Source organism: Diceros bicornis, chromosome 29 (assembly GCF_020826845.1).
Source record: "Diceros bicornis minor isolate mBicDic1 chromosome 29, mDicBic1.mat.cur, whole genome shotgun sequence".
NCBI lineage: Eukaryota > Metazoa > Chordata > Mammalia > Perissodactyla > Rhinocerotidae > Diceros > Diceros bicornis.
The window spans coordinates 38,680,034-38,702,519 of record NC_080768.1 but is presented as its reverse complement, the minus strand read 5'-3'; the positions used below and the strand labels follow the sequence as shown (position 1 = coordinate 38,702,519).

At 39.2% G+C, this 22,486-nt stretch overlaps 1 protein-coding gene across 2 annotated transcripts; it reads right to left on the bottom strand.

The window, feature by feature from the left end:
* Positions 1 to 1,146: 1,146 nt before the first annotated feature.
* Positions 1,147 to 16,863, bottom strand: GOLGA7 (golgin A7). 2 transcript variants are annotated; one of them, XM_058525279.1, is made up of 6 exons: positions 16,802 to 16,863; positions 16,453 to 16,585; positions 11,078 to 11,230; positions 5,031 to 5,132; positions 3,938 to 4,000; positions 1,147 to 1,457 (listed from the first exon to the last, which is right to left on the bottom strand). In XM_058525279.1, exons 2-5 carry the CDS (start codon positions 16,561 to 16,563, stop codon positions 3,953 to 3,955), a joined length of 414 nt encoding a protein of 137 aa, XP_058381262.1. In that variant the 5' UTR covers positions 16,564 to 16,585; positions 16,802 to 16,863; the 3' UTR covers positions 1,147 to 1,457; positions 3,938 to 3,952. The 2 variants fall into 2 exon arrangements, with proteins under 2 accessions (XP_058381262.1, XP_058381261.1); XM_058525278.1 differs by lacking the exon at positions 16,802 to 16,863 and having other exon boundaries at positions 16,453 to 16,642.
* Between the last annotated feature and the right edge of the window lie 5,623 nt (positions 16,864 to 22,486).

The following is a 22,486-nucleotide window of genomic DNA, read 5'->3' as shown; positions in this document are numbered from 1 at the left end:
GCCATATCTTTTATCCCTTTACCAAATCACATCACATATGACACAGAGACAATTTGTTTAAGAAAAGTTTTACTAATGTATTAATATTTCAGCAAAGTTATTGCAATGGGTTTAAAAGGCAGACAGACACTATTATAGGCTATAAAGTAACAAAGGAGTTTTATACAATTAAAATATTACACAGACCTATGGTATTTACTGAATAACTAACGGACCCATAAAGGAAATTAAATCTGAGAGATTAAATCCAGTATTAGCACCTACAACATCTCTGAAAATAAAACTTTTAACTGTTTCACTCTCTCCTAATACATTTCTTAACTTTCTCCCAAATACAATGCTCTCAAACCCCAAAGATGAATGAAGGGCATAAGAAGCCTCAGTACTAAGAACATACAGCCAAAAGAAGAACTAGAAATACTGATTCAGACTTGAGAGTTTTAGTTGGAAATCACTTAACTTACTGTACTTGAACCAATCATAAGATTTCTCTGAATACTGTATATGAGGAAAGACTATGAATTATAAGGTTTGCCAGTAGGGATAGTTAAAAATTAGCAATACACAGTATTATTCCTATCAAATTTTTTTCTCATAAGTTATATTTATAACAAAACTATAATTAAAATATTTATTACACTTGCTTATTACACATTCAGGGACACAGCAGGGACATTTATGTGTTTGATGGTTTAGCATCCACTTTATTGTGCTTACTTATTTTTGTAAGGAACAAGCAACACATACCACTTCTTCCCAACATTCAAGGTAATGCAATAACAAAATTCTCCAAAGAAAAATAACTGGAAATTGCATTAAATACTGCTTTAATTAGGAATAGTTGCCATAATAAAACAAATAACATTATACATTATTTTTCCAATGAGCTTCAGTTTGAGAAACTGAACAACAGAAATAGATCTTTAAGATTTGAGTCATGGTAAAACTGGTAGTTCTTTGAAATCTGGGAGACGCGTTAGCAAAACCACAGACAGAGCCTACCCTTCACCAAAATCCTGGAGAAAAGCATTTTATCAATTTGGGTGAATAAGACTGAACACTGGCTAAGATATGACTTGTTGAAGTCTAGGGCTGTCTGGGAAGCTGGCCCAAAGAATGAAAAGAACCAGTGGTACTGCTGGCAGATAAGAAATAAACTTTGCGTTGGGCTGACCAACTGCATATTTTATTAATGACTTTGAATAAAAAAAGTGAAATGCTTCATTGTGTTTTCTCAGAAATCAAAAGATTACAGAGTCTTACACAATTTGGAGACACAAAGTGGATGCTGAGCGACTAGAGGTCACTCCAGGTGTGGAATTTTAGAAAGTTAGTCCTTGGAGTAAATGGCACCGTGGCTCTGGCAGCAGATACAAAGGAATGATGCTCTGGAGAGGAGGTAGGGGACACTCTGCGATCGGCCAGTGGAAGGTGTGGGTCCCAGCTTGAGATGGGATCTATAATTAGAAAAGTAAATGTTTTAGAAAAGGATGCTAAAAATAACCACTAAAACACCTCTCTTACATCAACTGATATGTGCTCCTAATATGCGCCCTACGTTCTATTAACCCAGAGTTCTATCTGATAAAATACCTGGATCTGTTCTACTTGCCTAAGTGAGCACAAGCTCAATAATGTAGACATCGAAGCCCTGTATATTCTGATCTCTGACCAATCACATCATGAGAAGTAGCACAGCATAGACCTAAGTGGCGAATCTGGGGCCAGGCTGCCTGGATTTCTACCTACTGGTTTTTAGCATTGGACCAGTAACTTAAGTCCTCTGTGCCTGAGTTTCCTCATCTGAAAAATTGGGATAACAGTATCGACGTCGTAGGGTTGTTGTGATGATTCAAATCAAGGTATTTAGAACAAGCAGGCACATAATAAGTGCCAATAAATGTTAGATATTTTTATTATCATTAACTTACTGTGATTGAATAAAGATATATGCCATTTTTTAAATAAAGACAAATCTTAATCCAAAGAAAAAACCCCATCAGTCTAATAATAAAGATATTAAAAAAATTAAACTTAAGAAGAGCAAAATATTGTTTAAAGCTTTTTTTTTTTTTTTAAAATAAAGGCCATCTCCATGATTTGTGTACTCTTTCGTTAAGTCATTAATTTAATTCCCATATAATGCTTCAACCCGCAGACACCCTGTAGACTTACAAAAAATGGTAGAATTGAATTAATTATTCTTATAGGTTTTCCCCCTCCTCCAAGACCTCAGCCCACACTGGATCCTGGGCCTAACGAACACGTAGCTCTGAAAACTAAATTGTGTTGAACAAAAATATTTGCATTCACGAAATTATCCAGAAGTTCCTAATGTAAATCTTTCCCATTTCAAAATTTCACGGTTGTTTGAATATTGATAGAATAGTCTCTGGGGGGTAATTGCTCAAAACACCACACCACCTCAGAAAAACATTATATTTAGCAATAATGACTGCAAAATGAGTCATGACAAACGGGTTGTGCCAAGTCAATGCAGCTGCGATTGATAAAACAAACTTATTCCAATGGCATGTAACAAAAACCACACATAAGGTTCCTAATTGCTTGTATGAGAAATATCAGTTCAGAAACTGTACACAAGAAAGTGTACGGACAAGCAACAGTAAGTGTTCCAAAATAAAGCCTTTTTACGGAAATAAAACATGTGGCAGAAGATGTCATTACTTAGGTCTTTGGCTTTCAAGGATTCAGGTGACACATTCACTAGTGCTAAAAGGCGGCAGCTTTGGAATGCTGGTTTGTAGGATTCAATAAATTGTACAGGAACAGACAAAATGTATTTTAAAAAAAGTATTGAAAAAGAAAAGAAGGGGACATAAACACTTAGAACAATCTGATGAACTCTTTCCTTTCTCCATGCTCCTGCTGTTCCAAGTACTTAGAGGAAGTATGGTGTAAAAAACAAGGGTTTTATGGTCAATCAGACTTGGGTTCATATGCCAATACTTATTAGCTGTGTGACTCTGAGAAAATCATTTAATCTATTTGTTCCTTGGTTTGCTCATCTGTAAAATGGGGGAAATATTTCTGCAATTTGCAGAATTCTTGTGAGAATTAGAAATACCATTTGTATAATACCTGGCACATAGCAGGTGCCCTCAAAACGGTAGCTATTACTATTACTGGTGCCCTGGGAAGGAATGTGTCTGCTTTGGTGGATTCTGTCTCTGTGCTACCTGTTAATTAGTGATAGATAGCTGCAAACAAAGTCAATTAGGAAAGTACAGGAGTGGAACACTATCTGTAGAAAGAGAAAATGACTGAAATTGGCAGAAACAGTCAAGTACGATTTTCTGTCACTCAGAAGGCTATGCTCATGTACTATGGCTTTTATATGCTTCTGCCTATAGATTCTTATTAGTATTAACTAATTTGTTTCTTATTTATTCAAGGCCATTACATGGATATATAAGAACATAAACATTCTAAACAAAAGAATTAAATTTACAGTTCTACCCACTAGAGATAAGGTTTCTTCTACAAGGCCATGAAGCCACTTAAATAAACGAAATATTCAGAATATCCCACACTCCACTCTGAAATGTTTCTTTGGTTATTAAGGCCATTCATCATAAAGGCAGGGAAATCTCTGAACTGATTCTTACATGCAAAACCTAACTATTTAAATGCCTAGGATAGTTCTGAAATATTAAAATAAAATAAGACCATCTCCCTCCCCCAAATACCAAAAAACAAAGTAACAACAAAACCAATCTGAAAACAATATGGGGGGAAAAATCAGGATTAAATTCTATATCACCAAATAGAATTGGGGTTAAATACACATTTTAAATACCAAGCCAATGAAGAGAATAGGCCACTATTTATGATTTATTTACCATGCCGGGGAGAAAATTCATGCATCCTATAAATTTACAAAAACTGCATATAAATCATATAGTTTCATATTTACCTTTAATTCTATGGTTTATCTTCCACTGCTCATGCCTCTGTCTTCATAAATGGTAATTTCAATCTAAACAGCATGGCTGTTAAGAAAACACACTATAGAACATATATACAAGGGGCCTATGGCAAGCTGATGTGTATGATCTGCACAGAGTTTTCTTTCAATTTGCTTTGCTTATTTTTAAATTATTAAGACTTTCTCCTATGCTTTCTCCACCTTGCTGAAAATTTAAATTTGTAGTAGTCCACATGCAGTTCCTCCCCAAACACTGATTATTTATTTATTTTTTAAAAACATTCGGAAAAGAACGTTTTATTGTAGAACTAGGGAGTTCTTAACTGAGAATCCATGGAGGTAATGAATTCAGGGGTTCAAAATGCCCTGAAATTACACACAAACTTTTCCTTGGGAGAGGGTTCATGACCTCTAAAAGTTTAAGAACCATTGCTGTAGAGTCTAATAAAACTGCTGAAATTATTATCAGCTGGAAGGCCTGGGACTATCTGACCTAGGTTTTAAAAAAAATATATTTTACCCATTACTCCAGTTATCAAGCTAAATTAGTTTTTTGCAATTTTATTTACCAAATTCACTTAGTGATTTTCAAAGCTTACTGCCTCTAAAAATATGCACAGTATGTCAAAGGTAACGAAATTATACATCTGGCAGCTGTAACTGATTTCAACTCGTCAGATGAAGCCATGGACCTGCAATTCATTTGGATGACAAGTCTCACCACACATTGTGAGTTTATGCATTTCAAAGGGGCTTTAGGTTCAGGGTTTCTGCAGCCGAAATGCATTACTCATACTACCCCCATTATTACTACAAGATGCCCTCAGAACCACCAAGCAAGATGGTAACCAGAATACTGAACAATCCACAGAGACCTGCACAATGCAAAGGAAGGAGAGACCTGTTTTAAGAAAAAATGTTGGAGATAGGAGGCTTATGGCAGGCATGCAATTCACACAGACAATTCCTAGGGCAAATACAAGAGAAGAGAGTTAAATTCTTTCTAGCCAATGCCAAAGAGTAACATCAAAATTTTCTACTTATAGATATTTAGACCTTATGATTTGGACTGAAAAGATACAACTCGAAGTCCTCTTTCAATAGGATCTGTCAGGAGGAGGCCTTGGGGAGCATATATCTTCTCATTCTGCTCTTGAATGTATTTGGAGACTTTCTTCAGAACCTGACAGAAGGAAACACCACAGCTTTTTACAAATTTCATCAGATTTCCCCTAAAGTATCAGCTGGATCTTAAAACATTCATGCAGTGGAATTAGTGTTCAAAGCAAGTCATACGGAGGGATACAGCTCTGATTATCTGGCTCACACCAGTTGCACACCACATATAGCACAGCATCATGGACTCTGCAAGTCCGAAGTTATCTTCAATGCAGCGTAAGTACAAGTGCATACAAAAGCATGAGGACCAACCCTCCACCTCCTTACCTCCTAGTCACCTCAATCCTGGATACAGAGAAATAGATGATTATATACACAATGGTTACGCTTTTCTCTTTCCCTACTCATAAAGTGTTGTTCATGTGACATCTTCTAATATCAAGGATAGTTCTGGGCCTTTACCTTTAACACTTAAGAACTGCTTCTTCTCTCCTTTGTACGTTTTCGCAATTTTAAGTAAGGATACAAAGTTGGCCAATAACAAAAGGTTATTCAGTTAGTTTAAAACTGAAAAGTCTGTTTCCTTTGTAAAGCATGTGGGCGTCAGCTGCTATGGAGTTTCTGATGACTCCAAGTGTCTTATATCACTTTCCCAACCGCATGGAGCAATACTCTAGTCTGCTCTTGTGTCCTGGACGGGAACCTCACTTTATAAGTTTAGTATTAAAGTTGTAAAAGTCAAAGCAAATGTAGACAAAAACCAGATAGGATACAAAGGAACTTCTGGAAATGGCCAAATCTCCAGCTTTAATAAGGGCAATTCTGAGACAGATAAGCTAGAAGAAAATAAATCTTAATAGCTATATATCCAAAATCAAAGAGTTACATGTTTTATTTCAGATTCAAAGTCATCCTAACCCTTTTCTGGCTCTAATGTTCAAAGAGGCTTTGATCCATTCTTTAATTACTATATATTTTCTTTAATTCACACTACCAGCATATGATAGAGTCGCAGATAAATGTGATCACAACATAATGGGAAAAAAGAACGATATGAAAAAAAGTTGGAAATTAGGAACTGATTTAAGTGTGGGTGTATCAGGCCAAACTAACAAATTAGAATGTTACAATTTAGGTGCTTTGGTATAAACTGATTTAGAATTGAAAACTCGATGTGGTTTCTCTAACACATTTTCTTATTGAAGGAAAATAATTTAAATAGTTTATTCAGGTTACATCTTTGGGAATAATACAATCTCATGTTTTATGCTTTTTTTTTTTTTTAAAAAAGCATATTATTATTAAAAGAGCAATCTGCAGGGTTCTTTATGTAGTACATTAAGAATACCATTTCTAAAGAAAAGATTCTTTTCACCTAATTACCTGAAGTAATACAAGTATCAGTCTCCTATTTTCAAGCTCTCAAAGAATTTGAGTTGTGCTTGGTTTTTATGTGCAAAAAAGAAAAAAAATCTTAGGCACTGTCTTCCTGTCAGAGTTTGTCAATCATGCTAAAATACAAATAGAAGGAAACAGCTCATAAAGGGGCCCCACTCAGGACTCTCAATCTTTTCTATTTCCTTCTCTGCTCCCTTGCCAGAACTGGAAACTGTAGAGTCAGTCTCCCCTCACCCCAGTTCATCTATACTAGGGGGACACTCACAAAAATGCCTGCATGGCTGGTTTCAAAGAAAGGTTTCCTTCAGAACAGCCTTCCTCCCTCTCTCCTTGGGTATAGGTTACTAGCAAAGAAATAGCATTCCTTTATCTGATTCAAGCATAACTTTGTTGCGCAAGGTTTTTATTTAAACTTGAATAGCATTCATGTGCACTTGGGTACCAGTTCAGAAGAAAACAATGACTTTTCTTTTTGTATAAGCTCCAAATCCTCTTATACTACTTTGGTGAAGGCAGCACTGTCCTAAACACGATGCTTTTAAACTCTGTCTCTTCAGCAAGAGGAAAGCACTAACATGAGGAAACTCCTTCTGCATCCCAGACAGGACAGAGCATCAGTCTCAACCCCAAAACACCTTGTGTTGACATTTTACTCATACTTTATTTTTGGTAAATCAATGTCAAAACAAACTATAATACTGAGCAAAATTATCTCCGTTACTCTCAAATCCTAAATAAAACCTCAATATGTATAATATTTACAAAGCAAACACAATCAAACCTCAGGAAAGATTATTATCCTTCTTGAGAATATTAAACTGGAGAAAGTCTACTAGACCCTCATGAAAAAATATCCTAAGTGAGGCTAGGTGAGAACAGCAGGATCTTATTTTCAGAAAATACCTAAGTTCCTTCTAAGTGTGTCCCTTTTACAGATTACAGCACATAGCAGAAGAGATGTTTTCTAGTTGATGAACAAGGCAGACAGCTACTGAGAGGAGAACCTTTTACAAGCCCATTTGTTCCCTAACTATAATGGGCAGCAACAACAGAGAAATAACACTGAAGTCTTTGTCTTCATTTTAAATCAATAATTAGCACATTATAGGGAAAAAATTACATGATTGTTTGAGTGAGTTTTAAAAGGCCTATTTATAATTTCAAAAAATTTAACCCACATGACGAAGTGCAAGCACTACCATATTTAGCCTATTGTCTGTAGACTAGAAATTTTAGTGTTTAAAACAATAAAGACTAAATGACTCAATCCTGTCTTTTCATAAAGCAGGAAATAATAGCACAAAATTCCTAAGGGACAAACTGGAGAGAGGGAAAGGGCAGTTGTTCTTACACTTTACCATTTTATCAAAAATACAAATACACATTTAAAGTTTTCTTTTAAAAGTATAGGCACATCATATGACCATTTATCACCATTCCAGTTCTTCACTTCCTATGAGCTAGTTATTCATGTCCAGTTTCTAAAACAAAATCACCTATTTAAAAAATGTAACCATGCCTCAAATTTTGGTTTCTTGACTAATTTTATTTGGTTTTTACTTGCCTTATAATACTTATTCTATAAAAAGAAAGAGACTTTGATTAGACTTATAAAGTAGTACCTTATATATTGCCTATGAACTCAAGTTAAAACATATTGGGATCAATTTCCATTGTATTTCTGATATTGAGAGCTGCCTTCCAAGATTAATAATCAAAAGGATTTAATTAAGAGCTGTTAAATAAACTAGCAGCTGCTAAAGAATGATTACTTATACTTGAAATGAAACATTGTATATGTGAATTCACAAATGTCCAATTAAAACATATATATGCTAACTTAATTTTTAAATCTACTTAAGAAGACACTCTTTATTAAGCATCTACCATATGTGAAGCAATTTATTAACTCTAAGACCTATTTTATAGTTGAGAGAACTCAGAGAGATTAACTTGTCCATGATTCCGTAATTAGTAAATGACTTGGCTGGCATCCAATTACCAATTTCTTTTTACAACTGACGTCAGAAGAGGTATCTGTATCTATTTCAGCAAATGCACGTTGATAAATAAAAGTTAATTAAAATCTTATCGACAAATTTAAGAGCACAGTAAAATGAAAACTCAAGCTTCTAACACTCCACTAAGCATGAATGAAATACTCTGGAGGATGTATTTCTACCTTAAATTGGCAATATCATATATTCTTTAAATGACAATTCCTGGATGACCAAGTTTTTATCCACATGAATTCAGCCTTAACCTGCCCTCCTACATTCAGCTCCTCGAGTCTTGGTTCTACTATCAACAAATCCCTTGAACGTGTTCACCTCCTGCCATCTCCACTGCTCCATTCCTTGTCCAAGCTCTCATCATTTCTTGCTTGGACTTCTGTGGAGCATCCTAATGAGTTTCCCTACTTCTACTTTTATACCTTTTTTTCAACAGAGCAAAGAGATCTCTTTAAAAAGGAAAATCTGATCATATCACTCTCCTGCTCAAAACCTTTGAGTAGCTTCCCCCTGCACTGAAAAAAAAATCTAAACTTCTCTCCATGGACTACACACTCCTACAGGGTACAGCTGCTCCTTACCTCTCCAATCTCATCTCTAGCCATTCTCTCCTACCACACTGGCCCTCTTTCAGTTCCCAGGACCCAGCAAGCCCTCTGGGCCTTAGCATACATTGATCTCGCTGCCCAAATGGCCTCAGGCTTTTCATCCTTCCCTGAGCAGCTTAAACATCACCACTTTAGAGGCCTTTCGGACCACATCATCTAAATTAGGTTTTTCCTGTTATATTCTATCATAGGAAAGTTTGTTTTCCTCAAGGCACTTATCACAATCTACAATTTTGTTGCTTTTATTTGTTTCCTTATTATCAGTTGTTACCACTAAATTACAAACTCCACAAGGTCAGCTACCACGTCTGCCCTACTCAGTTATATTCCCTGCATACTGCTTAGCACATAGTAGGCTTCCGATAAGCATTTATCGAATGAATGAACGAACCCCTGTTCCTTTACTCACCAAATGTATTATTGAAGAGAGGCTGCTAAGACAAAACATAGCCTGAAAGTGGATACTGATCCTTTATATAACTTCTGATTTTGCATGTTAAACAGGAATGAAACCTGCTTTTGTGTGTGCTATGGAGAAGAATATAAACTACTAATTTAGGTATCTAAATATACTCTTTTACACGATATAGAATAACACTAAGGGAATTCATGGCAGGATGCTAATGAAGAATATAGCAACATTTTCAGCCAATAACTCAAAATATTTTAGCTGCAACTGTATCTGCTCTCCACTACACAGAGTGCAAGACAATCACAGGGACATTTCTACCAGGCAGCGTATTAAACAGATATTCTTACAGCATTTCGTTTTCTAAGCAGGGCCAGAATATAACGATACGTTAGGGGTTTTCTGTGATTAACTTAAAGTCATTCATTTAACACACACTCAAGGAGTGACTAACATACCCAAGGCATGGTGTTAGGCATGAAGAGGTAACGGTACAACATGGTTAAGGCACTGTCCTTGACCTCAAGAAAAATACATACTTGAAGGGCAAATAAGACAAGAATGTTAACTGTTACACTCCAAAGTAGAGAGTGATAAATGCCAGAAAACAGAGGCAAATAAAATGCTAGAGAGATACAGAGGAGAGACAAAATTCAACTGGAAGACTAAGGACAAGTTAGACAAAAGTGGGACATAAGGCACTGGTGAGAGCTGACCCCGGGAAGAACGGCACTGCAGGTGGAGAAGCGCTGAGGGTAGGTTTAGAGACCAGCGAGTAATCAAGTGTGCCTGAAAGGTCAAGTGAGGAAGGGGTGGGAGGCAGAGCTGGACAGGTAAGCTGGAGGTCAGCTTGAGGAGAGGCTTGAGCTTTACTCGGTGGCAGTGAATGGAAAGCCAGGGAAGGCCTGTGACTTAGCAGGAGTGGTAGGGGAAGTAAGGCTGTGTTTTCTGAAGACAGCAGCAGACAGTTTGGAAAAGTATAAGAACAGAAGAAATGAGACTCGTCGGGAGACTATTTCAATAGTTTAGGACAAAGGTAATAAGGGCACAAATTAGGATAGTGGCAGAGGAAATCATGAAAGGTTAATGAATGGGAAAATGGAAAATATTTCAGTATTTGACAATTGATAAATTTTTCCCTCTTCTTCATCCCCCACATCTCAAGATGGTACTGAAAAAGGGGGTGCTATAAAACAAAATGGGGAGATATGCAGTTTGACTTTTGGACACCTAAGCTGAGAAGCCAGCAACTCTGGGTCTAGCAGGCAGTTAGAAAGAGAAGATAAGAACTCAGGTGGGAAGATAAGATTGAAGAGAGAAGTTTGGGGAAATAAAGTAAAAGGATTCTCAGAAAGCTGGGTAGAATAGATTTCCTACATTCTTCTTAAGTATAAGTAAATTTGAAACTGATATGTCAACTCCAATTGGAACAGACACAGGAACAACAATAAAACTTGAATTATTATTATTATAAATGCTCATTTAAATTTTATGGCAATTGTCATCACGTAAACATAAACATGTAATAAACTCACCTTCTTTCTGATTTTAAGAGATTTTGTGAAAACAAAGGTGGCCTTACCTTCTCATAATGAGTTTCCATGCATAAGAAGATGGTGTACGCTGTTAAACAAGCCAAACAGCCTTCAAGATAGGATTGGCCCCCAAGCTTCTCTGCTTCTGCATAAAGGTTATTTAGAGTTCGAACCGTCTCTTCAAACTGCTGCCTATCAATCTGTATGGAAGAAAGAATTTAAAAATAAGTTTTGGAAAAAAAGATCAGCAACTCACTAATGCTTGCTATCACTAATTTATTTTGCTGTTTTGTCAACATTCTTATCTAATAGTCAACAAACAATTTTTAGGTGATTAAATCTGGACCTAAGTTATTGAAACTCCTTAGTGTTTAATTTTATCCCTCTTATGGATACTGGATATCTTCATGGCTCAATATGGTGCTTCTTTGTTCTTTATACTGAATTTCAAGTAACAAATTATACAATCCTTCCATCTTTCTATTCACTTACATTCACATTTACTGAGCACCTACCATCAGATATCATGACAGGCCTTAGAGAAAGATGAACAGACCTCAAGGAGTTTACAGTCATGCAAGCAGAACAGATATGTAAACATAAAAATACAATAAATTGACAGAGTACTGCAACAGAGGCATATATAAAGTACAGTGGGGACACAGGAGGCAGACATTTCCTTTATCTGGAAAGAGTAGGTGATGTTAAATTGAGTCCCTAAACACTGGAATTTACTAGGCGAAAAAAGGGAAGTAAGGACATTTTAAGCAGAAGGATCAAAAGGTACAAGTTCTGTATTGTTTACTCAATCTCCCATCTCTTTTAAAGCAACTATTTGGTTAGGAAAAGCTCACAATGAACAAGGCAAAATCTCAAACTACCACACAACTCTTCACACCAAGTCATTCCTACGACCTCTTTTGATTCAGTGACACCATTATCTTACATTTACACTAATACTACTACTGTCATCCATTTTTCACTCTAATCATCTGCTTTTACGTTTTTCTTCCAATATCACTTTACTTTCTTCTAACAGTACTTTGTAGATTTCAAATCTCAATACTTTACCCTAGGACTTTCAAGGCCCATTAGTAGAGAATTTCATCCAATACTGGCATTCTTTTTTTTTTCTTTTCTGAGAGGAAGATCAGCCCTGAGCTAACATCCATGCCAATCCTCCTCTTTTTGCTGAGGAAGACCCACCCTGAGCTAACATCTATTGTCATTCCTCCTCCTTTTTTTCCCTTTTTCTCCCCAAAGACCCAGTAGATAGTCATATCACAGTTGCACATCCTTCTAGTTGCTGTATGTGGGATGCCGCCTCAGCATAGCCGGACAAGCGGGGTGTAGGTGTATGCCCGGGATCCGAACCTGGGCCGCCAGTAGCGGAGGGCGTGCACCTAATCGCTAAGCCATGGGGCCGGCCCCCCAATACTGTCATTCTCGGTAACAAAGCGCAATTTATCTGTCCTTACTCCAAGCTTTCTCTCACATAATATCTCCCTTATTCCTAAACCTAGTAACTACTTACATATGAATTCTCTCTTCTATTTAGTCTTTATTAGAAATAGACTCAGAAACAAAATCAAAGAAACTCAACATACAGTTTGAGACAAAATATTCCCAAGAACATAATTTCTTACAGTATAAAACAATTTATGATCATCACCCTTAAGCTATTAAAATCCTTTAGGTTAGGGGCCGGCCCGGTGGTGCAAGCGGTTAAGTGCGTGTGCTCTGCTGTGGTGGCCCAGGGTTCGCCAGTTCGGATCCCAGGCATGCACTGATGCACCGCTTGGCAAGCCATGCTGTGGCGGCACCCCATATAAAGTGGAGGAAGATGAGGCAAGGATGTTAGCCCAGGGCCAGTCTTCCTCAGCAAAAAAAGAAGAGGACTGGTAGATGTTAGTACAGGGCTGATCTTCCTCACAAAAAAAAAAAAAAATCCTTTAGGTTAGAGGCAGTTGTAATCATTGTTTTGTCCTTCGTGTGGAAAACTGTGAGGACTCAATGAGCCAATGTTATGAGAGCATTTAATGTAAGTGGTGGTGGCTCTATCTGTTTTTAAAAAGGGGCTACCTTCAATTTCCCAGAATATGAGAGTTTCTGACAAGAGTCGGGTGGGTGGAGATGGTGCTGAGAGCTGGGCTGCGTTCCTTCGCTGAGCCACCACTTGAAGATGTGGTGTCAAGAACAGTCACCTGGGGAACCTATCTCAGAGTTCTCATTCCCCGAAAACAGACTTAGGAGAATAGCTCAGTGAACAAATATCAATGGTAAATTGTTATTGTCACCTAGCTATGCCTAAGTTAATGCCTTCAGTTTGTCCATCAGTAAATCTACAAAAGTCTAAATTATTTCAAACACACACATTTCATTTACCTACAATGTAATAATTTGACAAAGGTCTTTGAATTATTACATTTCTTTGACACAATATGATTCAAAACCATAGAATCAAACTCAGAAACATTTTATTTCTTTCAGATCAGAATTACTGATCATACCAGAAACTCTAATTCTTAAAAGTTATCCTAAGATTGCAACACTTTACAGGACGGAGACAAATCACAGCTCATGAAAAAAAACCAAAAAACCCCCCAAAACCAAGGTGAAGGATTTTTTAAAATAGGTTAATAAAAAGGAAAAAAGGAATAAAAGGTAAAATAAAATCAAGAATCTCTTTGAAAGGTTATTAAAAAGGGTAAAAAGCATGGTAGGCAGCAGTAAAGGCAGAGGATACACTTAACACGCAGGGCCCAACAGAACCAGAATGGGTGTCTCTCTCACTCCCTTCAGGCGCCACACAGAACAGCTGTTGGTGTTTTCCCCAGGGACTTGTACATACAGGAGCTGTAGGAAAATCTGGAGATACGTGAAGTTGGAGCCAAATACCAGTTTGGATCAATAAACATGTGAAGTCAGAATGGAAATAGGAATCAAGCTTGTTTTCCCAGAATTTTTGTTTCTTGTTGAACTATGTGGTAGAAAGTGTGAGGCTGAAGCTTAAAGTGATCACAAGTCAAAGGAAATTTCTACCGACCAGATGTAGAGATATATTTTTAAAGGTATGTAGGGGAACAAACGCTTCAATTGTAGTTCACTCTTTTCTCTTCTACTCAGACCAAGGGTGCCTAAGATGTCTGTATTTTGGCTGATGTGAGAATAAAGCTTCTTTTAAAGAACTGCCCTAGCAACAAAGCTCTTAGGCATCAAAGTATTGCATTCTAACAGGCACTGGAGAAAGCAAACTTGTTAACAGACAGAACTTGTCCTCACTCCCAAATTAAAGGGTACAAATGTGTGTGTGTTTAATGCTTTAAGTAATACAAAATATCTGTATATTAGTTTCTTCCTCTATTAAGTTGCCAAGTGTGATGTTCTCTCAAAAGGAAAATCAGCCCCAGTGGCAGAGCAATCAGTACAATTTCTAGAGTAACTAGCAGAGAAACAAAGAAAGAAACCTTTCAATTTTCCATCAAACAAAAGCAAGGAAAATTTAAACCTGTAATTTAAATTTAATCTCAACACAGAAAAAAACAAAGCTTTCCCAAACAGTTTAATGTACAAACTAGTGTTTTAACCCAAACATTTACAAAGAAAAAAAATTTCAAAGGCACAATTGAATAGCACCATATAACATTCCATGTAGTACTCAGAATCACAAGCAGTTCTGGGCTCTATTAAGTCAAAGAAGTAAAAGTACTCCAGAACTTAGAAACATCAATTTTCTGTAAGAACCAGTGAGTACTGTGACTAGATTGTATTTCTGTATTCCAACTATGAAATAAAGGCTCTACCACACACAGAGTGGAAGGTTAGTGTCTGATTCTGCATACATATATTTGGCTCGTGTATGAGTCAGAAATTTAACTTTAAAATCTTTAAACAAAGGAATCTTGTTACATCCAAATAAGTGTGGTGAAAAAGAATAGTTTACATTCTGATTTGAAAGTACACAAATAGTCTAAGTCAGAGTTTCTATAAAATGCTTAAAAATAAAACATTTGATACATTTCATATAAGTTCTAACATGTAAAACAGGCTAACTGTGATGTTAAATTATTTTAAAAACAACATTCAGTAGCTTTAGCCAATAGGCAACTTGCTCAATTTCTATCTCTTCAAACCACTGTGGAAATGCCCACCTAGTGTCAGGCTGAGTTAACTGGCAACATCATGAAACAAACTGCAGCATTCATATGGCATTTCACAAACCAGCTAATCTACAAACCATCTTGATAAGACATGTTTGATCTTTAATTTGCATTTAAAGAAACATACTTGGGCCAATAACCTGCGCACAGTTATAAATCAAGCTGAAGGATACTATAATTGATCCTTGATTTTCCAACCTTGGCAATCAGATAGAACAACCTACCTTGATAAAAGCTAATTTTCAATACTGCTACACATTTCTCCAGTACAGACTCATCTACACCCACTTATTCCATGACCAGCATTTCTTAGCCCCACACACAGTAACATGCCTAATCACCTCTCAGTTCCTCACCCTCCTTGTCAAAAGGAAAGAGCCACGAAACCTGCTCGCATCTAACCAGAAACGGACTTCTGACCAGGAAACAGAATGTAAGGTAACATGGCTCAACACTGAGTCTCTCTTTGGGTGGGTGAACACACACGGACACAAGAAAACACACACACTCACATACGCTCACTTCACTGTACCTTTAATATAGGATACTTTTTTTTGCTAAGTCTGAAGAAAGGGTAAACACATCCCATTCTTCCATTTCTGTATGCAAAGTGGCCCAAGGGACCTATATCCTGATGACCATTTTGACATACAAGCCAACACAACACAGGCGATTCCCAGTGATCATAACTGGGAGCGACAAGTTTAAGGCCTTGTTCTGTGATATTTCCCTGTCCAATCCCATCTAATGCTTTACGTTTTTCAGGTTCCAAGAAGACCTGTCTGCACTGCCTGGCACAGCACTCAATAAACCCTTTCTACCGAGCAGCGCGACCAGCACAGTGGCCACAAACGCCAGTCACGAAAACGATGATGAATTCTCTTGCGCGACCAGTTAGCAGGATAGCTTACAACATGCTAAGTTAGGTGGCCAGGAGCCTCAGGAATTAGTTCCCCATACTGTCGTCAATAACCCGGGGGTGGGGGGTGGGGGACAGCAGGGTACGGATTCCCGGCACTGGGCATGATAGAGTTCTATGAGGTCATCACACCCGGGGGCTTGGCCTTATTCTTCCTTCCTCCAAACACCAGGTCTTGCTCAGTGGCCCTCTTCGTACACCTATGGCCAAGATCCTCTCTTTGCCTGCCCCTGCCAGAGCCGCGAGACACTCAGCGGGCCAGGTGTCAGCCCATACCCCCTCCCGTCCCTGGGGAGCCTCGCTCCCTCGCCCCAGAGCAGGTGCGGGGAGCCAGGCTGCGTACCCGGTTCTCCAGCTCCGCGGGAAACTTGGTCTGGAACTGGCAGCGTGTACCACTGCTGTAGTCTCGCTGAATAAATACCTTCCCAGACACCGGCGCCTGCTGCGGCCTCATGGCGAGGACAGGACGGGCCGCGCTGTGGGGTCGGGGGACACGAACCACGGGTCAGAGCCCCGGCCTGGACCCAGGAATCCAGCCCGCCAGCCCCTCACACCCACCCACCGCCCAAGGCAGCTCAGGGCCTCCCCCGCCCCACTCCCCTTCACCCATGCTGTCACCACGGGCCTTTAGCTCCAGCCCCGGCCCAGGGCCCGCGCCCCCCACAGCCAGGTTCGGCCCAAGAAACACAAACCCGCCTCCTCTGCCCTCCAGCAGCTGTCGCACCGCCTCCGCCGTCACTTACGTCCCTGCCGCAAAAGGCCTCTTTCCCCGCCCCTCAGCTCGGCCTCCTACCTCAAGTCTAGGACCCACCCTCTCCTCCGGCCGTAAAGCGACTCTACTGAGGCTGCGCGCTGCGGTGCGCCGTGGGCGGGGCCCGGGCCGCCTCCGCTCCCGCCCCGCGCGGAGGAGTCCATCCGGAAGAAAAAGACCGGGCGGGGCTGGGGGGCGGGGCTGGGGGCGGGGCGGAGCGGCGCGGGGGAGGCCTGTGGAGACGCGAGCCCGCCGGAGGTTGGGCGGTTTGACACTCGGGATTTCCGCGTCGTGTCGTTTCCGTGTTGGTCGTGGCGAGGTAGTTTCGGATCTCTGATTGTAAGGGGTTATTTTCACTCTTGCTTGGATGTCGCAGCTTACACGTGGGACACCATCCAACTCAATTTATACAAAAACTGCTCACTCAAATTTAGAAATAGAAAGCAGGCTACTGGGGATCCGTTTGGCAACAGCAAGGGAGGAAGGGAGAACGAAGAACCTGCCTGGGCTCATTGTCAAGATCCCTGCTCCAGCTCTTCTCTGAGGTGTTGGCTTTCCTCCTACCCCAAAGATTGTCATCCAACACCCCAGCCTACACCTCTCTGGTGACCTGACAGGACACGCAGCTCTGCTCTTCTCCAAGGTCACTGGCACGGTCACTTAACTCAGCATACTTTTGCAAGGCAGCCAAGGAAACCTCACCTCACCCCTATCTGGTGGAGCCTGGCTAATATAACTTGTTAGCACCACTGTCTGATCCTGCCTTTTGTATATTTTTTAAATGTTCTATTATTGTATTTTAAAAACTGCTTTATGGAGGTATAAATAGCATACAATAAACTGAATATATTTAAAGTGGACAAAGTGATAAGTTCTGACATATGTGTACAACCGTGAAACCCTCCTTACAATCAAGATAGTGATCATTTATCACTCTCAAAAGGTTCCTCATGCTCCTTTGTCATGCCCCCTCCTGCCCCTCCCCAGCCCCTTTCTCCAGGCACTGATCTGCTTTCTGTCAGTATACATTGGTTTGTATTTCCTTGAATTTTATAAAGAATGAATCATAGGGGCCAGCACAGTGGCCTAGTGGGTAAGTTTGGCAGGCTCCAAATCTGCTGGGGTTTGGTTCTGGTGAGTGGACCTACACTGCGCTGGTCAGTGGCTGCCGGCCACCCACATACAAAATAGAGGGAGATGGGCACAGATGTTAGCTCAGGGCTAATCTTCCTCAAGCAAAAAGATGAATATTGGCAACAGATGTTAGCTCAGGGTGACTTCCTCAGCAAAAAAAAGAAGAATCATACCGTATGTACTCTTTTTTTGGTCTGCTTCTTTCACATAGACTATTTTGAGATTCATCTGTAGTCATGTTATCAAAATGGATTTCTTTTTGTTGCTGGATGTGTATGGGTATCCCACAATTTGTTTATTCATTGCTTGTTGATGGACATTTGAGTTTCTTCCAGTTTGGGGCTATTACAAATAAAGCTGCTATTGGGCATTCACCTACAAGTCTTTGTATGGACATATATTTTCATTTCTCTTGGATCAATACTTAGGAGTAGAAGGGCTGGATCATAGAGTAAGTATATGTTTAACTTCTTAGAAAACTGCTGGACTGTTTTCCAAAGTGGCTGCACCATTTTACATTCCCACCAGCAATGTGTGAGAGTTCCAGTTGCTCCACATCTTCACCAACACTTATGTTATGCTCTCTCCTTGTGGTATCTCCTTGTGATTATAATTTTCATTTTTCTATGACTAATGATTTTGAACATCTGTCCTCTTTGGTGAAGTGTCTGTTCAAATCTTTTGCCAATTTTTTGGTTGTGTTTGTTTTCCTATTATTGAATTTTGAGAGTTCTTTATATACTCTAGAGAAAAGTCCTATATCAGATATATGATTTGCAAACAGTTTTTTCCTAGTCTATGGCTTGTCTTTTCACTCTCAACATATTCATGAATTTGTGGGGATTAAGGTGTGGACGTCTTGGGGAGGGCATTATTATTTTGATTACCACAGGTAGGGATTGAAGTTCATTTCTCCCCCATATGATTATCTGATTGTTCTAGCACCATCTGTTGAAAAGACTCCCTTCTCCACTGCATTCCCTTTGTACCTGTGTGGAAAATCAGTTGTTTATATGTGTGTGTGGGTGTGTCTATTTCTGGATTTTCTATTCTGTTCCATCATCTGACCCTGTTTTGCATTAAATGTCTACTAGTGTTTTCTCTTAAGTTGATACTTCCTTACTGACTCAGTAAGATCTCCTAGGAGTTGTTTTCCTACATATTCAATATTTGCAGTTGAGAACACTCTCAAACAGGTAAAACAGTCTCTACCCTCCAACTGTCAGTCTAGTGAAGTAGACAAAGAAAACAGACAATTTTCATACATTGAGTAAAAGGGTAATATTTTTGGAAATGTTTTTCAGTCTACTTTCCCTTTTGTCTTTAATTTGGAGTTTTCCCGGGAGCCCTTGGCCACTAAGACTGGGTGGTGAAACCGTTTTTTTTTTTTTTTTTGCTTCAGGAAACAGGAGAGAAAGTACAACTCAACTCTTGATACTTGGGAAGAGGGACCTGGGTGAAAGAGGAATTGAAGGACAATAAGTCGTATTAAGTGTCATTGTCTACCCTCCTCCCAACACACTCTCATAGGTGTATTTTTTTTTTGGAAGAATCTGGTGTGTGGCGGGGGGTGGAGTGAGGGGTGGTGGAGATGTCCAGAGTGCAAGGGCAGGGTAGCTTGTTTATTGCTTCTCAAAGTTTAGATCAGAAGTCCCTCTTTCAGCATAGAACTGGAAACCAGAGCAACGCAGGTACCATACAGGTGGCAGATGAGAGCTGAGCAAGGCTGGTGGGCCAGAGATGATGCTCCACATCTCCTGTTCTGTACCTGTGACCGGGGGAACCAGAAAACCCTGTGTGGAAGTGCCAAGAGATCCAGGGACAGGGAAGAAGCCTGGGATGGGGATGAGGAGGCTGAAGAATGTGAGGGCCTTTGGCTGGGCATGCAGACTTCTACATTGCTGTCAGCGTGATGCTCAAAAGAACCAAGTGGAACTTGCCACACCTCAGTGAATAGCAGCACAAGATGCCCAGAGACTAGGCAGGGCAAGCTAGACTTGAGAGGATGCCAGAACAAGAACCCAGTTCTCCTGCCCACAGATCAAAATGCTACGCAAACTCCTCTAGAACTTGGATTTCCTCTACGAGAAGGGGGAACTCAGAATTGACTGAGCTTAAAACCTAACTCAGGTAAAAAGAATGTTTGGAGGGAAGTTTTCTTGAATGCTCAAATTTAAGTTTTTTTTTTACCCCTTGCTACAAAGTAGGAATAAAGAGAATAAAGAGAAAATAAAGTTATATTTCTTTAGCCCACCTATCACAGCCTATAAATTTCACCTCTCACAACCCACATCTGGAAAGTTAGCTACAAAGATGTGAAATCTGATCTTCCAAATGAATAGGAGTTACCTGCGTGAGGTGGGCTCTCTTCTGCACTTATGTTTATTTTGGGATTGGTGATGGCGGTTGAGGTTCTACCTATTACTGAGGGAGATAGAAGTGTGACTGTAGAATTGCTTGTCTTCAGTGTGGTGAAGACAGGATCAGTGATATAGCTTTACCCGGTAGTTCCCAAGCTGTCTGTCTGCCTTGATATCCCTAATGGATGACAATCACATTGGTGAAACACTTTCGTAGATGTGCTTAGATCAAGGCCTATGGTATAGATAAAACATTTCAATTTCTATCAGTCTTCATTCTCCTCCTCTTTCCCCTACTTCTCTTCCTTCTTCTTCCTTTCCTCCCTCTCTTCCTCCTTCTACAGTTGATTTACTGTTACTGGTATTGAGTGGTGTAGAATGTCCCCAACCTATTCTGTGCATTTGGGCATGTTGTGGAATTCTGTGTGACTAATACATATTCAGTTTTAGTTATCAAAGACACTAACTGTGGCATGGAAATGCTCTTGAAAAATTATCTGAACAATTCCTTGCCTCGCAGCAGAAACTCCAACAATAGATTTCTAAGGACTCCAGGAAGGATTTCACAAACTTTCCACATAATGACCTTTTCTAATCTAATCTAGTTTCCTTACTCTGGCTTAAACCCTTTCCCTCGGCCCATCTTTAGCTGGGAGCTTCAACTGTCTATTTATCTCTAAAGATTAATCTTTCTAAAATTCCAGTCTCAAAACATTGGCCCCTTGCTTGGGAGACTAGAACATCTTCCCAATATCGGTTGGATCTGACTCTGGTTAAATCTACTGATTTTTACCTAATTTAACCACATGGCTCTCTTATTTTCTTACACAGCCCCTTCAGTGTTAGGCTGCTGTGTTTACTGACCCCTCTGTAACCCTCTCCTGTTCATTTCTGCTACCACATGTTCACTTACCCATTCTCTCTCCAGAGTGACCTTTCACATGTTCTTGGCCTAAACCAAATCCTAGTCTTTCCATACTCATTTTAGTCGTTCATTAGATCATTCATTCACTCACCAGATTTTTTTTTTTGAGCTTTATCGAGGTATAATTGACAAATAAAATTGTATATATTTAAAGTGTACAATGTGATGGTTTGACATACATATACTTTGTGAAATGATGATCACAATCAGGTTAATTAATACATCCATCACCTTACATAGTTACCTTTTTTTGTGTGGTAAGAATGCTTAAAGTCTACTCTCTTAGCATATCCCTATTTCCCCAACATTCCAGCCGTTGGTAACCACCATTCTACTCTCTGTTTCTGTGAGTTGGACATTTTTTTCCTAGACTGCACATGTAAGTGAGATCATACAGTACTTATCTTTCTCTGTCTGGCTAATTTCACTTAGCGTAGTGTACCTTTTCATGTACCTGTTGACCATTGTATGTCTTCTTTGGAAAAATGTCTCTTCAGGTCCTCTCTGCCCATTTTAAAACCAGATTATTTGTTTTTTTTGCTATTGAGTTGTATGAGTTTATTTATATATTTGGATATTAACCCCTTACCATATATATAGTTTGCAAATATTTTCTCCCATTCCGTAGGTTGTCTCTTCAATTTATTGATTGCTTCCTTTGCTGTGTTGAAGTTTTTTAGTTTGATGTAGTCACACTTGTTTATTTTTTCTTTTCTTGCCTGTGCTTTTGGTGTCAAATCTGAGAAATCATTGCCAAGATCAATGTCAAGAAGCTTTTCCTCTATGTTTTTTTCTAGGTGCTTTACTGTTTCAGGTCTACATTTAAGTCCTCAATCCATTTCCAGTTAATTTTTGTGAGTGGTGTAAGATAGGGGTCGGTTTCATTCTTTGGCATGTGGATTTCCAGTTTTCCCAACACTGTTTATCGAAGAGACTATCCGTTTCCCATTATGTGTTCTTGGTGCCCTTTTCAAAGATTACTTTACTGTATATGCATGGGTTTATTTCTAGGCTCTCTATTCTGTTCCATTGGTCTATGTGTCTGTTTTTATGCCGGTATCATACTGTTTTGTTTACTATGGCTCTGTGATATAGTTTGAAATCAGGGAGTGTGATGCCTCCAGCTTTGTTCTTCTTTCTTAAATTTGCTTTGATTTTTTGAGGTCTTTTGTGGTTCCATATGAATTTTAAGATCGTTTTTTCCATT